The sequence below is a fragment of the Octopus sinensis genome, linkage group LG5 (genome assembly GCF_006345805.1).
Source record: "Octopus sinensis linkage group LG5, ASM634580v1, whole genome shotgun sequence".
NCBI lineage: Eukaryota > Metazoa > Mollusca > Cephalopoda > Octopoda > Octopodidae > Octopus > Octopus sinensis.
In genome coordinates, this window is record NC_043001.1 from 44,782,515 (window position 1) to 44,798,436 (window position 15,922).

The following is a 15,922-nucleotide window of genomic DNA, read 5'->3' on the forward strand; positions in this document are numbered from 1 at the left end:
AACAGTATCAATTATACAGAGAGGGAACACCCTCCAGACTACCTTGTTAATAAAGAAAATAATCAGTGTGATTTGATGAGTCAATATGTTTTTATATTTTGTTTTTCCTTTCTTTCTTCTTTCCTTTACCCAAGCCACTTCCGAATTGGTACCACATATATCTAAGCTTCAATTATTACACACATAATGTGATTGACACCTGGTCTAAATTTACAAAAAAAAAAAAAAACTAAACCTAGATGTTTTAACCAAGGTTAAGTGGTGCTGGAGTTAAGAGTTCTGTATCTAAATTGGTATCTAGTGGTTTTTCAGTCGGAGTTAATTCCATCACAGCCATCAACTTCTCCTTGGAATATGGTTTCTCAGTTTTCGTTTTACTGCAATCTTTCTCAATTGAATCAAGTGCAGCTTCAATATCTTCTCGGCTACCTTCTCCACCTCCTGACGTTGGTTCAGTATTAGACGAACTGCCCATGCTGGAAGCTAACCCTCCAAAGGGGCTTGCCATCATGTCGGACATTGTCATGAGAGCAGAACTGAACTCAGTACCACCCAGTGAAGGAGATGGTGACAAAAGAGACAAAGAAGTTGGAAACAGCAGTCCGCTGTTATTGTGGCTCACAACACTCTCAGTGGTTGTTGGCTCAGTATTGGTCGTCGTCTTACTGAGTGGATTCACTGGCTGGTCTGTCATTGAATGAGCTTTTACATGTGTCCAGAGCTGACTAGAACGGAGAAATTCTTTGCCACAGAAATTGCACTTAAACATCCTAGTTGTATTTGCTGGTGTGCAGCTGCCAGCAACAATAGTGTGGCTACTGCATCCATTTCTATCAGAAGCATTGCATTTGTTTGCCAGAGGCCCAATTACATCAACATTGATGTCAACTACAGCCCCATGCTGTTGCCTTAAGTGAGTGGTCAAGCTATAGGACTGGGAAAAACATTTTTTGCGATCCTCAGGACAGTAAGGACATTGGTACGGCCTCTCACCAGAATGAACTCTCATATGTTTCGTCAAGTTCCCGGATTGTGCAAATGTTTTCTTGCACACTGAACATGTGTATGGTCTTTCTCCAGTGTGAACTTTTATATGTTCTTTTAAATGACTGGCCTGGGCAAATGTTTTCTTGCAATGAGTACACTCGTAATGTTTCTCTCGAGTGTGAACAGTCATGTGAGTGGAGAGATAGTTAGCACGCGAGAAAGTTTTCAAACAATATTGACATTCAAATGGCTTTTCTCCAGTATGTATACGAAGATGAACAACTAGTGAGTTTGACTGAGAGAAGGACTTTTGGCAGAAGTCACATTCATACGGACGTTCCCCAGTGTGAATTCTCAAGTGCTTCGTCAAGTTGCCTGATAATGAGAAGGACTTTTGGCAGAAATCACAAGTGTAAGGTTTCTCTCCAGTATGAATCTTCAAGTGACCATTCAAATGCCCGCTTTGAGAAAATCTTTTTTGACAGAACTTGCATTCAAATGGCTTCTCTTCAGTGTGGACTCGCAGATGTGTTATTAAGTAACTCGTTCGTGAGAACAGTTTGAGACAGTAAGGGCATTCGTACGGCTTCTCTTCGGTGTGAATTCGTAGATGAGATGAAAGCGTGCCTGACTGGGAAAACGATTTTTGACAGTAACTACATACAAATGGCCTCTCTCCTGTATGAGTTCTCAAGTGAATTGTTAAGTGACCACTTTGTGAAAATGTCTTGGGACAAAACTTACACTGGTATGGCTTAACACCAGTGTGTGTTCGAAGGTGTTCATTGAAATGACCAGAATGAGAGAAATGCTTCAAACAGAATTTACACTCAAACATTCCAGAACCATTGCCACTACTACTTCTGTTGTGGTTGTTGCTGTTGTTGCTACTGTTGTTGTTGTTGTCATCATTATCTTTAATGTTACTTTGGTCATTTTCACCACAACTGTTGGTAGTGGCTTCATTTAAAATAGTAGACTGTTCTACTTTCCCGTTGTTGTTGTTAATATTATCACTGTTGTTGTTGTTGTTATTGTTGTTGTTGCTGCTGCTGCTGATATTATCATTATTATTAGGGTTGTTAAATTCTTGGTTTTCAAAAAGAAAAGACTCAATGCCAGGAGATTTGGGGACATTTGCAAGAGTATTTCCATCTGCCTGGAACGGCATTGCTGCTGAGAGAACTGGCAGTTTTTCTATCGAATGAGATAGTATCGATGGCAAAACTGGCAATTTTTCAACGGAATGCATCCTTTCTCACCAGATATTCAAAGACCACTTCTTTCAATGTTCAAGGTTCTCAGTAGCAAGTGACTGCTCTTAACTGGCAACTCCGCATTCAGGAGGGTCCTTGCTTTCATGATATTTAGACATTTCATCAATTTTAACATTTCAATTTGGAGGTTAAATAAAACCCCTGAATTTGACATAAATAACATGGAGATTAGTTAACTTTGTTCCTGTTCGTTTCTAATACATCATGTGGGAATAGGAGTAAAGGGAGAAAGGAAAAAATATGATCAAGTTCAGTTAAACTTTCAATGTTTTGGAAAAGTTATGGGTCCCTTAAGAAAGTAATTAATACTTAGCTTTCAATTTGTCTAGCATTGAAAGAGTAAGAAAGGTATCTATCCTTGTACGTATGATGCTTAACCACACAAGTTATGCTCAAAATTATATACATATATGTAAAATACCACACACAATCAGTACAAGATTATCACAGATTGTTTTGATATATATATCAAAAGTAACACTTTCACATTCTAATCATAAAAAGGAATTATTTTTTAAAAATAAAGAGCTAAAAGGCGAAGGGAGAAAACTGAGAAAAATATTAAGTGCCGTCTTTTCTTGTGAAATGTTAGTTGAGGGGACAAGATAGGGGTATCCTACAAAACCAGAAAATAAATCAATGGAATTTTTTTTTTACATCAAACACACAGACAGTTACACCAAAATTTAAAACCCCAGAAATCCACAGACAAAAATAATATATAGATCAAACCCCAAGTAATGTGTGTGTGTGTGTGCTTGTGTTTTAAATTATCATTATTATTATATTTATTATTGAATTAAATTTGGCTTCTCAGTGATGACAAAATTAAAGTACTATAAGTGAACAGTGTGGAATTAGGGCTGCTTATTTGAAACTTATAGAGATGGTAGTTTGGAAAATAGGAACAAGCGGGTGTGATCTTGGGCTGTTGTAGAATCAAGAGAGCAGAAACTGCAAGAGCAATCAAAGAATAGTTCTGAAGAATGATGGTGATAAAGTTTGTGTATGTAAATATATATATGTGTGTGTGCATGTATTCAAGGAATACTTCTCAAAATTTGTTTAAGTTTGTGTGTGTCATATATATATACAAATATCTATATATTTGTGCATGAGTATATATTTATTCAAAGTTGGTACTATGATGGAAGCACATTACAACAGTGCAGCTGGATGTCAGGTTTTGCAGACGAAAAAAGAGAGAGAACATGTAGCCCCCAACTAAAATTTGCAACAGATGAACATTTCAGCTAGATGGCCAAGCAAAAGTGTGTGTTTTTGTCGGTGAGTATTTTTATATATATATATGTGTATGTATGTATCTTCTTCTAAGTTTTAAATTTGTGACATCAGCAAAGAAACACACAAATATTTGGCTTTTTTTTTTGAATAGTTTATGTATTTTTTTAAAATTCCTTGAGCCGCATTGGTGAGAGTTATTTTGTTTATTCTTTTTTTTTGTGTTTGTTGTTTTCCACTTTTGTTTTATAAATCAACCAATCAAACAGCAGCCACTGACCTGACCGACCAACCAGGAAGGAATTCCAACCTAAAACAAGATGAACATTAAAGAATTTCTACGTGGAAAAGAACATTAATGTAAAGTAAATTTGCTATATAAATATATACATATATTTATATATAGCTTTAAAAAAAAAAATTAACCTTTAGCGTGCTGCTAGCAACTGTGGTTGCTGCATTTGAAATATACATACTACATTATAATATATATTACTGTATTTAGAATTTTATACTATAAACATGTTTGTGCCCCTTCTGTTGTGGCTTAGACACTTATTATTTTTCATTTTCAAGTGATTAAATTGAAGTTTTAAATAAGGCTGCAGAATAGCTGTGAATGTAGCGGAGTGTTATCTATAAAATCTATAAATATTACATAAATTATACATACATACATATATATATATATATATATATATAACTTTATTAAATCAGCACGCTAAAAATTAAATAAATAATGTTACTTTTTGTTTTATTAATGTTTTGTTAATATTCTGTTTTTTTTTTTAATTAATTTATTTATTTTACACCGAATTAGAAAGAGTGATAATAAAGAGAATAAATAAATAAATAATAATGATAATAATTTATTACATTGGCATAAGTGCACAAATTTGTGTGTATAGCTGATTGAATCAAACCCCAACATATAACTGATATCTATTTTATCAACCCAGCTCCCAAGAGGAATGAAAAGTAAAAGTTGTCTCCAACTGGATTTGAAACCAAGATGTAAAGGAACATAACAAAATACTGCAAAGTATTTTGCCCTCCATTATACTGATTCTGCCTTGTTATCAACTTTCTAATGATAATGATGATGATGATGATTTGCAGTCCTAGTCATATATACAAACTCAGGAAGGGGATGATTTATGCAGCCACCTATAGTTACTAACTAGTTTGTTTTTTTTCTTGATCCTAGAGAGGGTGGTGATTGAAGAGTAACATCAACCCCGGGAAGATTTGAACTCAGATATAATAAAATATAAATACTTGAAATTATTTAGTTCAGTGTTCCACCAGTTGTATCAGTCCACAGATCCACTGATATAATAATGATAATAATAATAATAATAATAATCCTTTCTATTATAGGCACAAGGCCTGAAATTTGGGGAAGGGGGCTTGTCAATTACACTGACCCAAGTGCTCAACTGGTACTTATTTTATCAAGCCCAAAAGGATGAAAGGCAAAGCCTTAGTCAGCCTCAGCGGAATTTGAACATAAAGATGGATGAAATACTGCTAAGTATTTTGTCTAGCATGCTAACGATTCAGCCAGCTTGCCGCCTTAATAATGGTTTCAAATTTTGGCACAGAGCCAGCAAGCTCAGGAGAGGTATTAAGTCAGTTAATTACATTGAACCCAGTGCTCAACTGGTACTTATTTTATCAATCTCAAAAGTAAGAAAAGCAATTTTGCCCAGCATGCTAAAGGTTCTGTCAGTTCAATAATAATAACAGTGATGACACAGGCACAAATTCACAACATTCAAGAGAAAAGAGTATAGTGAACTGAGTCAACTCCATTATATGACTGGTTTTTATATTATCACTTTCAAAAGAGTGAAAAGCAAAATTAAACTCAACAGTATTTCAAATTAGAATGTAAAATTAACAGAAAATAAATATCACAAAGTATTTTGTCAGGTAATCTACCAATTCTACTGTCCACCAATCTAAGAATAACAATTACAATTGGGAATAATTTAAGTTCAATTCACTGAAGTTTGATGACAATATTTCAGACACCAGTTTTTGCATTTTCTATATAATTACTTTCACCAAAACCAAGAATATCTGAAGAGTAGGTGGTTCACTGTGAACTTTGCATGTAAAAGAATTTGAAGTTAGTTTGTTAAGATGGCAGTTAGCTGATAGCATTAGTGCGTTTTATATTTATTCATATATTCTTATAGCTTAGTCAGAGTTGAAAAGGCAGTGCCCTTGACCCTTTGCAAGACCCTCACCCCTAAGACTCATAGAAAGAAGTCATGTTCAGACTTAAAATCTCACTTGAATGCTTGCAACAGAGTGAACAATACCAAAGACACTCTTGGACCAGGTGACTGTTTCAACTTGGCAGCAATTAAGTCTACCATCTCAAAATAGGAAAGCTTCCTTTGACAGTTTACCTTCATTTTCTGGCAACCAAATTTCATTCACTCGTGTTCAACCTGAGATTACACAGTAGAAAAGAATTTGCCCAAGGTGCCATGTAGAAGGGTCAAAACAGAAGTTCTTAACTACATGGCCATGTCCACACCTATATTGTCTTTATCAAATTACTAATTCATCTGTTTAAATGTTCTGATTGACAATAGCAAGAGTATCAACTCATTAAACAAACAACAACAAAAGCCCATCTCAATCGAAACTTCATTCAATACAAGAAAGATGCAGGACCAGCAACAAGATGCAAGCAAAGCTGCTGTCTTTTAGAACTATTCAGCTTATGTCACAAGGGAAAAGTAGACAGAAAACCAGTGATGATAAAGAAAAGGGCTACATTTTGATGTCTCTGCTCTCGTTTCATATTTATATATACACAAACACACAAATGTACATTTATGTAGTGTTATGTGTATGTGTGTATACATAAAGGGAGAGAGACAGAGTGAAAGAAAGTTAGTCAGATACTTATGTTTGTGTGTGTGGCTGCATGTGTGTGTAGACAGAGTGAGATGCTATGGAATGTATGTATATTCTTTTATTCTTTCATTCATTTCAGTCAATGGACTATGGTCATACTGAGGATGTGTCATCAAAGGTTTAGCCAACCATATCAACCTTAATGCTTATTTCTGTATAAGAAATATCTATCAATAACATTTGTCAATCCACTAAGATACAGGACATAAAAGGACACAGCATAAACAACAATAATAGTAGTGGAAACATAAATACATATACACACATATCAGCATCATCCCTTATCATCATTAATTTAACATCAACTTTTCCATATTCGCACAGGTCAAACGAAATTCACTGAGGTAGATTTTCTATGGCTGGATGCTCTTCCAGTTGCCAACCTTCACCTGTCTCCAAGTAAAGTTGTATTTCCCCTATTCCTTTGAACACAAACAATATAGAGGATTGCAAGCAAACAACACTGCTTGTACAAAGGTGACATTCAATTACGATCAATGTGGACGTCAAGAAAAGAATATACTAACACACACATTTACATATTATATACACAATATGCTTCTTTCAGTTTCCACCAACCAAATCCACTCCTTGAGGCTTTGATAGTAAAAGACACTTGCTCAAGGTGTCAGGAAGAGAAACACTGAACAAAAAGCCATGTGGTGTGCATGTATAAACAAATACAGGTAGCTGTATCAACTACTCTACAACAAATTCTTGACTTATTAAAATTACTTCTGTCACTAGAGGATGTATCATAATCACCAAATGGCAATTAAGAGCAGCTTCAGGTGAGAAGGGGAAATAATCTCAATAATAATGAAATTCTCCAAAGTTGGCATGCCATTAAGGAAAAGAACAAGCCTTGCCTGGAGATGGTACGCTTTGTGTATGTGTGAGTATATATACGTGTGTGCGTGTGTGTAACTATACATACACACACACAAATTAAGACAGAATTTCCCAATATATTCACCTTGAGTTAGTATTAAAAAATTAAAGATGGACATTTTATACTGAGTTTTATATTACTGCATTTCACATTATCATCATCATCCTTTTAACATCCCTGCTGGCAAGGATTGGATGGTTTGACCAGAGCTGGCAAGCTGGACAGCTGCACCAAGTTCCAGTCTGATATGGCTTGCTTTCTATGGCTTGATGTCCTTCCTAATGCCAACCATTTTAGAGTGTGTGCTGGGTGCTTTTAACATGGCACTGGCACAGGATTCTCACAACACAATCTTCTTCACTAGCCTTAACATTTCTGCAGTGGAGAATGGATCTTCTTGAGTACAGCAAGGCACTGGGTATCTTGGTCTTTTGTCATTTTGTCACATGACTAAGATTTTATTATGAGATTAATAATAAAATCTTAGTTATGGGGAAAAACAGTAACATGCAGTAATGCAAGTCTAAAATATAAAACTTAAAGTGTGTGTGTGTGTGTGTGTGTGTGTGTATATATATCATCATAACTTTGATGTCAACTTATCCTTGCTTGCATGAATGAGATGAAATCTGTTACAGCAAATATTTTATGGCTAGATGCCCTTCCTCTTGCCAACCCTTATCTTTTAACAAGCAAGGTAATATTTCCCCATTTTCAGACATGCTTTTCTTGGAAAGTTGGAAACAATCAACACTGTTTTTAAGATGGTGATACTCATTCACAATTATCTTGCAATGTCATGGCAAGGAAACACAAACACACACACTCACCCATGTGCACACAAATATATATTTATGACAAGCTTCTTTCAGTATCCATATACTAGATTTATTTATAAGGCTTTGGTCAACTCAGGACTATAGTAGAATAGTAGAAGACACTTGACTAATGTGCTGTGTGGTCGGACTGAACTTGGAAGTATGTGGTTGGGGAAACAAATTTCTTGACACAGCTATACCTGCACCCTAAATACATATTATTTATTATTAGTTAGAAATGACAGAGGAAAAAAAACAGGGGTTTTTTTTAGATCTAAATAGTATTAAAAGAATTTGTAAAGAATTAACAAGTTTCATTTGACAGGACTGTGGTAAGCCAAACAATGAGAGATTTCTAGTAATAATGATTGTTTGTAGCATATTTAGAGGGAATAGCCAATACTATCAACCCAGTACTTGACTGGTATTTTAGTTTATTGACCCCAGAAAGATGAAAAGCAAAGGAAACTTCAGAATGATTTGAAGAGCAATAATTAAAAATTGCAAGGCATTTTATCCAGTGTTCTAATGATTCTACCAATCCACCAACCTAAATTCACCAAGAAATAACGATTTTCACATATTAGACCACAAATTTTATTTTTGATGGGGAGTATAATCAATGAAAATTTCTTCAGTAATTGATTGGGACTTATCAAACCCAGATGGATAAAAGGCAAAGCCAATCTCAGTGAGATTTGAACTGAGAACATAAAGAGATGCAACTAAACACCACAAAACACTTTGTTCAACACTAACAATTCTGCTGGTCTATCTCCCTACATAATAACAACATCTTTCAACTATGACTGAAGCCCTGCAGGAAAAATATAATACTGTTTTTGTCAACTACCTTTACCAGTCTTAGGGATAAGATGGTTGAAATCGATCATTGATAAGAATTTACTAAATCCAATTCCATTAAGAAGATACATGCACAAATATTACAATACAGGATGAGGTGAAAAATAAACACTAAGATATGATTTCAAGAAGATTTCGCTTCTATTTCTAATAAATTGAGCAACAATATAGTGCCTGCTTTGTTAGTCTAAAAATGTAGATTTAACTCCCTTGATGGCTCTATGCATGAAAAGTAACAGGAATGTCACAGCTGGAATATCTGATCATAAATCTGCTCAATCAGAAGTGACTTGGAGACAAATAATAACACCTGTTTTCTTTAGCCACACAAAAGACAGGGCTTTATTGGTCATGCAGTCTGAGTTTGTTGAATTGCCCAAGCAGAAATGTAGGTGTGATTAAGTGGTCAAGAAGTTTACTTCACTATCATAATGTCCCTTGGTTCAACCCCACAGCACAACCTCTGGAGCAAGTGTATACAACCAAATTTTTGTAAAAGAAATTAGGTAGACAGAAACTGCATAAAAAGCCTGTTGGATAGACTGTACTAATTAATTAAGAGGCCAGCTATTTCACTTGATGTATCACATTGGTTATGCCTGATAATTATGTTAAGATGTTCAAGTGTCTCAGGAATACACAGCCACATCTATTCAACTATAATGCAATAAGTAGATAGTTTTGTTGGTTGAACAAGTGAAATACTCAAAATGGTAACCAATGTAAAAATCCATTGGGAGAAACTAGCTGCGATATTCATGCCTTATTCAAAGATCATGATAATCCAAAATCCAATTCAACAGACACAGTTTATGAGATGCTTGTGTATGGCGTTTACCAAACATTTGTATTATATCTATTATTTAGTTACATTTGTTTGAATTAGATCAAATGGTTCGGTTGTTGCACTAAATGCTTTTACAGATAGCTGACACCCTGCCTTGTGGTAACGCCTGCGAATTAAGATCTTTTTTTTTAATATTTAGTCAGGCAAAACAAAAGCAAGCTAAATCATGCACTGTGCTCAGGGTTGCAACACAATGGCTGTGGTTAGATCTGAAATTATGACTCTGTGGGTCATTCACCCAGCACCAAAGTTAACCCCACCACCACTGTACCTTACTTATTGCAAATAAAAATAGAAATGTAGAAAGGGACAAATGTTAGAACAGGATATCTTTTAGAGTTACAGTTGTGTGTATATGGAAGGGAAGGAGGGTTAATAATCGAATCAAAAAGCTTGTACTTGTGAGTGAAAATATATCAAAAATATTTTAATTACCCAAACAATGTTATCATCAACATCTGGAGTGCTGTAAAAAAGAATAATAGAAAATAATGATAGCAATAATAATAATAATAATGATAATAATAAATGAATTATACAGTGCTCTTGCATACACACAAACACATTGCTACAAGCACACATCAAAAGTTTAACATTAGCCACTTATAGAATTAAAGTCTGAAACAACTAGAGAATCAAAAAAATTTACATTTATGAATCAAAACATTGTCAATAATTATTCAATAACTCAAAAGAACATCAATATCTAGGGTGTTTTTAAGTGCCCTAAGAAGGAAGAGAAGGAGGAGACTATATAGTCAAAATTTTTGATTACCAGCATCACACACAGAATTCTTTTTAGTATCCTTTCTGAAGCAGATGGTAATAGGGATGAAAGCAGAGAGCCCTGTTGATACCACTTCTATCATGGTCCAAGCTAATGGGCAGGGAGAGACCTATATACATCTGAGTTAATGAAACAATTCTTCTCAGCCTTTTGACTAACAACAAATTGTAATTCTATAGAGCTGCCACTGTTTACAGGCATGAGCTATTCCACGTTGTGCTACCTATTTATGGATAGGATGGACTGAGAGTTATACATTTTTAACAATAGACAACTAAAGCTTCTGTAAGCGGTGGCTAGATCTGCTACAAAAAACAGCAAAATCTTCCTCAAATCACATCCCACTAGCTTAAAAGAGGAAGGACATATTGGATAATGTAATCATAGATATTCTGTGTCATTATCATCATCATCAGCTTTTAACATCCTCTTTCCATGCTGATATGGGTTGGACATTTTGACAGGAGCTGGCAAGTCAGAAGACTGTACCAAGTTTGACAGTCTGTTTTGGCATGATTTCTATGGCTGGATGCTCTTCCTAATGCTATCTACTTTACATTGTACCTGGGTGCTTTCTATCTGGCAGCTGCAGCAGCAAGGTCACTAAATAACTAGCAACAAAAGACCTCTCAACTAAGGTGGGAGTAATATTGAGGAAGGTGGCTTTGTGCCATGTGATGAGAAGTTAGAATAAGAACAGAAGAACAGAAATAGGTGTCTTGTAGAAGAGGAGATACATGTCTGCCTCAGTTGGAAAGAGATAAGACAGTGAGGATGTGACGGGGTGGACGGGATGTACACACAAGTTACAGGGAGGTGCATAGATTGAAGTGAACCAGGGCTTGGATAAGGTGAGTGGGTAAGTTTGTGAGATTGTGAGTGGGAAGAGGTAAAGGGAGGAAGTGTTAGGAGAGTTTGTTTCAGGGGATAGATTTGACAGAGAAGTATTGTATGTAGGTAGGTCTGCAAGGGAGGGTGGGAGATAGGGGTGTGGAAATACAGTGAGTGGTGAACACATTTGAGAGAGAGGGTGTTGGGGAAGATGGGATAAGGGGGAGACATTTGTCAAGAACAGATTGTGTGTGTAGTGAGGTGGGAGGAACATGGACATAAAGGACATGTTTTTATTGCCTCAATTTTACTTAACTGGATATGGATCAGTCATAACTGGAATGTCTTTGATCATAGATCGGCTGGATCAAAGCTCACCTAGGGTTAAACAACAACAACAAGGACACGCAGAAAGGAATATATATTCTCTTTCTTTTTGTTTGTCAGCCAAAAAATGGGGAACTGTTTCCTCTATTTTTTTAAACATATCTTCTTAGAATGGTATGATTAATACTTTTGTTACTTTATTTGTGTCTGGGGAGAGTTTATTGTGTCTGAGGGACTATATTTCTAAAATGCACTGCCTATATTTAAATTGTAAAGGCACATGGCTTAGTGTCAGGCTCACAACCATGATGTAGTGAGTTCAATTTCTGGACTGGGCTGTGTGTTGTGTTCTTGAGCAAGACACTATATTTCACATTGCTCCAGTTCACTCTTCTGTAGAAATAAGTTACATCAATCGTGCCAAGCTATCTCGGCCTTCACCTCTCCCTTGGATAACATTGGTGGCATGAAGAGAGGAAGCTGCTTTGCATGGGTGACTGCTAGTCTTCCATAGACAACCTTCCCTGGACTTGTGCCTCAGAGGGTAACTTTCTAGGTGCAATTCCTGGTCATTCTTGAACAAAGGTGGTCTTTACCTTATATATTTAAATTGATTCTGAAAATTATGATGAATTTAGTAAAATAACTTTGTCATCAGGAATCTGGCGATAGGGACATAAATTCACATCAAATTTTGATAATGTTTAAAACAGGAAGTTTGCATCAAAGAACTAGCAGTGATCTCAGATGAGTTGATATCAAAAAGGTTAAGGTGTTTTATATTTAGTTTGACATCCAGTTGCAGGCATTGGTTGTATTGTTAAGAAACTTCAATGGTACCGTGTGTGTGTGTGTGGATGTATATATTTATGAGCAGGTGCTGAAAAGTTCCTGACTTTGGGTAAAAGAAAATATTGGAGGATCAGTTAATTATAATTTTATTCAACATATTCCCCTCTTTGATTCACACACTTATTGCAGCGGTTCTTCAGTTTATCTAAGCCCTGTAAAAGAACTTAGAAAGTTGGGCCTCCGATCAGGCCTTTCACGATACCCTTTAAGCCAGGAACTTTTCGGCACCTCCTCGTATGTGTATATATATATATACAGGGTGCGATGGGTAAATTGTTGCCATTTTATATTTTTTTTTATTTCATGCATGCGCATTGTTTGTTTTTGATTTTGTTGTCGACTACACAGTATAGTTGGGTCAGTTGAGCACCATCTGTGAGAAAAACAGCAGCATGCCATAATTCACTCTGCCAGAAATTTGGAAATGACACACTGTACTGCTTAGAATTCAAGCAGAAAGCTCCAATATGAACATTTCAGAGTGTTTGTATGTAAATCTGAGGACATGTACCAAGAGTGATAAAAATCAAACATCCAGTCAGCATCATGGTGTTTGGAGTGATCACTAGTGATGGTGGCATTATACCCCAATTCATCTTTCCACATGGCCTCAGACTCAATACAGAGGCCTACATCAAGTGTCTGGAGGACGTAGTGCTGCCCTGGGTCAAGAGGGTAGCTGCTGGAAGACCCTATTGTCTGGCAACAGGACTCTGCACCATGCCACACAAGCAAAATAACCCAGTCATGGCTGTCAGACAATTTCTGTGATCACATCACCCCTAACATCTGGCCCTGTGTGTGTGTGTATAAACATTTGCATATACACACATACAGATATAGAGACATCTACAAGTGCATATACCAACACTTACGACGGGGTGCTGAAAAGTTCCTGGCTTTGAGTTAAAGAAAATAATTATGGTTTTATTCAACATATTCCCCCCTCAGATTCACACATTTATCGCAGCGGCCCTTCAGTTTTTGCAAGCCCTGTCAAAGAACTCAGAAGGTTGGACCTTCAATCAGGCCTTTCATGATGCCCTTAAAGCCAGGAACTTTCTGGCATCCCCTCGTGTGTGTGTGTGTGTGTGTGTATGTATATATGTGTATGTATGTATGTGTATATATATATATATATTATATATATATATATATATATATATATATATATATAAACATCTGCATATACACACATAGATATACAGAAATCTACAGGGCATATACCTACACTTGTGATGGGGTGCTGTAAAGTTCCTGACTTTGGGTTAAAAGAAAATACAGGAGAGCTGATTAATTATGATTTTATTCAACATATTTTCCTCTCAGATTCACACTTATTGCAGTGGCCATTTAGTTTTTGTAAGCCCTGTCAAAGAACCCAGAAGGTTGGACCTCCAACCAGGCTTTTCATGATACCCTTAGAGTCAGGAACTTTTCAGCACCCCCTTGTGTGTGTGTCTTTGTGTTTGTTCCCCACCACCATTTGACAACTGGTGTTACTTTGTTTACATCCCCATAGCTTTGCAGTTTAGCAAAAGTGACTGATAAAGTAAGCACCAGGCTATAAAACAATAAGTACTGGAGTTGATTTCTTCAACTAAACCCTTCAAAGTGGTGCCCCAGCATGGCTACAGTTCAATGACTGAAATAAGTAAAAGATAAAAGATTAAGTTATGTAGGTCAACAGATATGGGAAAAACAATGTATGCAAACTGGAGATTTTAAAAAGGTTGAAATTCTGGAGGAGTAGGAGTAATGGGCAAAAGGAAATGCTTAGCAAAATTGCATTAAATAACATGAGCACTCAGAAAGCGCAAACCTCTGTCCGCCAAAGCAACACCAACGTCCTCTGAACGATTAGCCACAAATGAGTATACTAAAAAATGAACCCAACTGCTCACAAAAATTAAGTAAAAAAAAACAGAAAAATAATCCAGAATCCTTGTCCGGTACCAGATCAATCCCAAAATCTAATCAGTTTATGCCAGTCATGAGGCCAAACATCCCTGAAAGTTTCATCCATATCCATCCCGCAGTTCTTGAGATATCTTGTAGAAGGACAAACAAACAAACACGACAGAAAACAATACCTCCACCTTTGCTGAGGCAGCGGTAATAAAAATTACATTGTAAAATATTGAAAGTTTGTCCCTACAAAATCTATTTTAAAAAAAGACCGTATTTTATTGCTTTCAGTCATTAAATGGTGGTTATGTTGATGCACAAACATGAAGGTATTACTTGAAAAGAAAAATATGCTTGTATGGGCAGAGGTGCACGGATGCGCACATGCACACTCGCACATGTGCATGCACACTCGCACATGTGCATGCACACTCGCACATGTGCACGCACACTCGCACATGTGCACGCACACTCGCACATGTGCACGCACACTCGCACATGTGCATGCACACTCGCACATGTGCATGCACACTCGCACATGTGCATGCACACTCGCACATGTGCATGCACACACTCACGCCCTGGAGGCAATTATTGTAAAGAGACAATTTCTTCAGATAAATCACACTCACACAGACACACACACACAAGTTAAATGAAATACAAAATCAAAAGCTACTAATATGTTCTTAGAAACAAGTCCTTAAATCTGATTTGATGGCTTTACAGTGTAGAAAATAGTCAAATTAGTGTCTGTTAAATTGGACATTTGAAAGCATTATATAACAATTTCCATCTAAAAGTCAACAGGCATTTACTGACACTAATCCTAGCAACCTAATAACTACTTCTGACTTCAGTGACAAGAGTACTAATACCTTTTTTTCAAAGGTATTGGTAAGAATATGAAAATAGCCAGAGCTCAGAGTTTATAACATGAGATTCTAAGTAAACTCAAAAGTTAACTGAACTCAAAGTCTCCTTCCATGTCTCCATAGACGTTTTCAGGAAGTCTCCATGGACTTTTCGAGAAAGTCCCCACATCTCCATGGGTTTTTCCAAGAAGTTTCCATGGATTTTCCATGTCTATGTGAACTTTTCCAGGAAGTCACAATATCTCCATGGACTTTTCCAGGAAGTCTCCATGGTTTTTTCCAAGAAGTCTGAATAATGAATAATTGCAAAAAAGACAAGATGGTCCTAGTTGGAAACTCAGCTGAATTGGAACTGACTTGTAACTAAACAAAAACAAACTTACAATAAAATAAATACCAGTTGGGCACTGGGGCCAAATGTAACTGACTTAGCCCTTTCCTTGAAATTGCTGGGCTTATGCCAAATCTTGAAACCATC

General features: G+C 36.3%; 1 protein-coding gene across 3 annotated transcripts in view; it reads right to left on the bottom strand.

Moving 5' to 3' along the window:
• The window catches only part of LOC115212133 (zinc finger protein 83), a 66,899-nt gene that overhangs the window by 22,657 nt on the left and 28,320 nt on the right, over window positions 1-15,922 (bottom strand). Inside the window, exons 2-3 of one of the 3 annotated variants that reach the window (XM_036503375.1) lie at window positions 10,300-10,330; window positions 3,787-3,816 (exon numbers count right to left, since the gene is read on the bottom strand). Coding sequence is in view for 1 of the 3 variants with exons in the window: in XM_036503376.1 (XP_036359269.1) it covers window positions 245-2,239 (1,995 nt within the window). In the remaining 2 variants the exon portion in view is untranslated. Of the gene's footprint in view, window positions 1-235; window positions 3,817-10,299; window positions 10,331-15,922 lie in introns of all 3 variants that reach the window. The other 2 variants (XM_036503376.1, XM_036503374.1) reach the window with 2 other exon arrangements.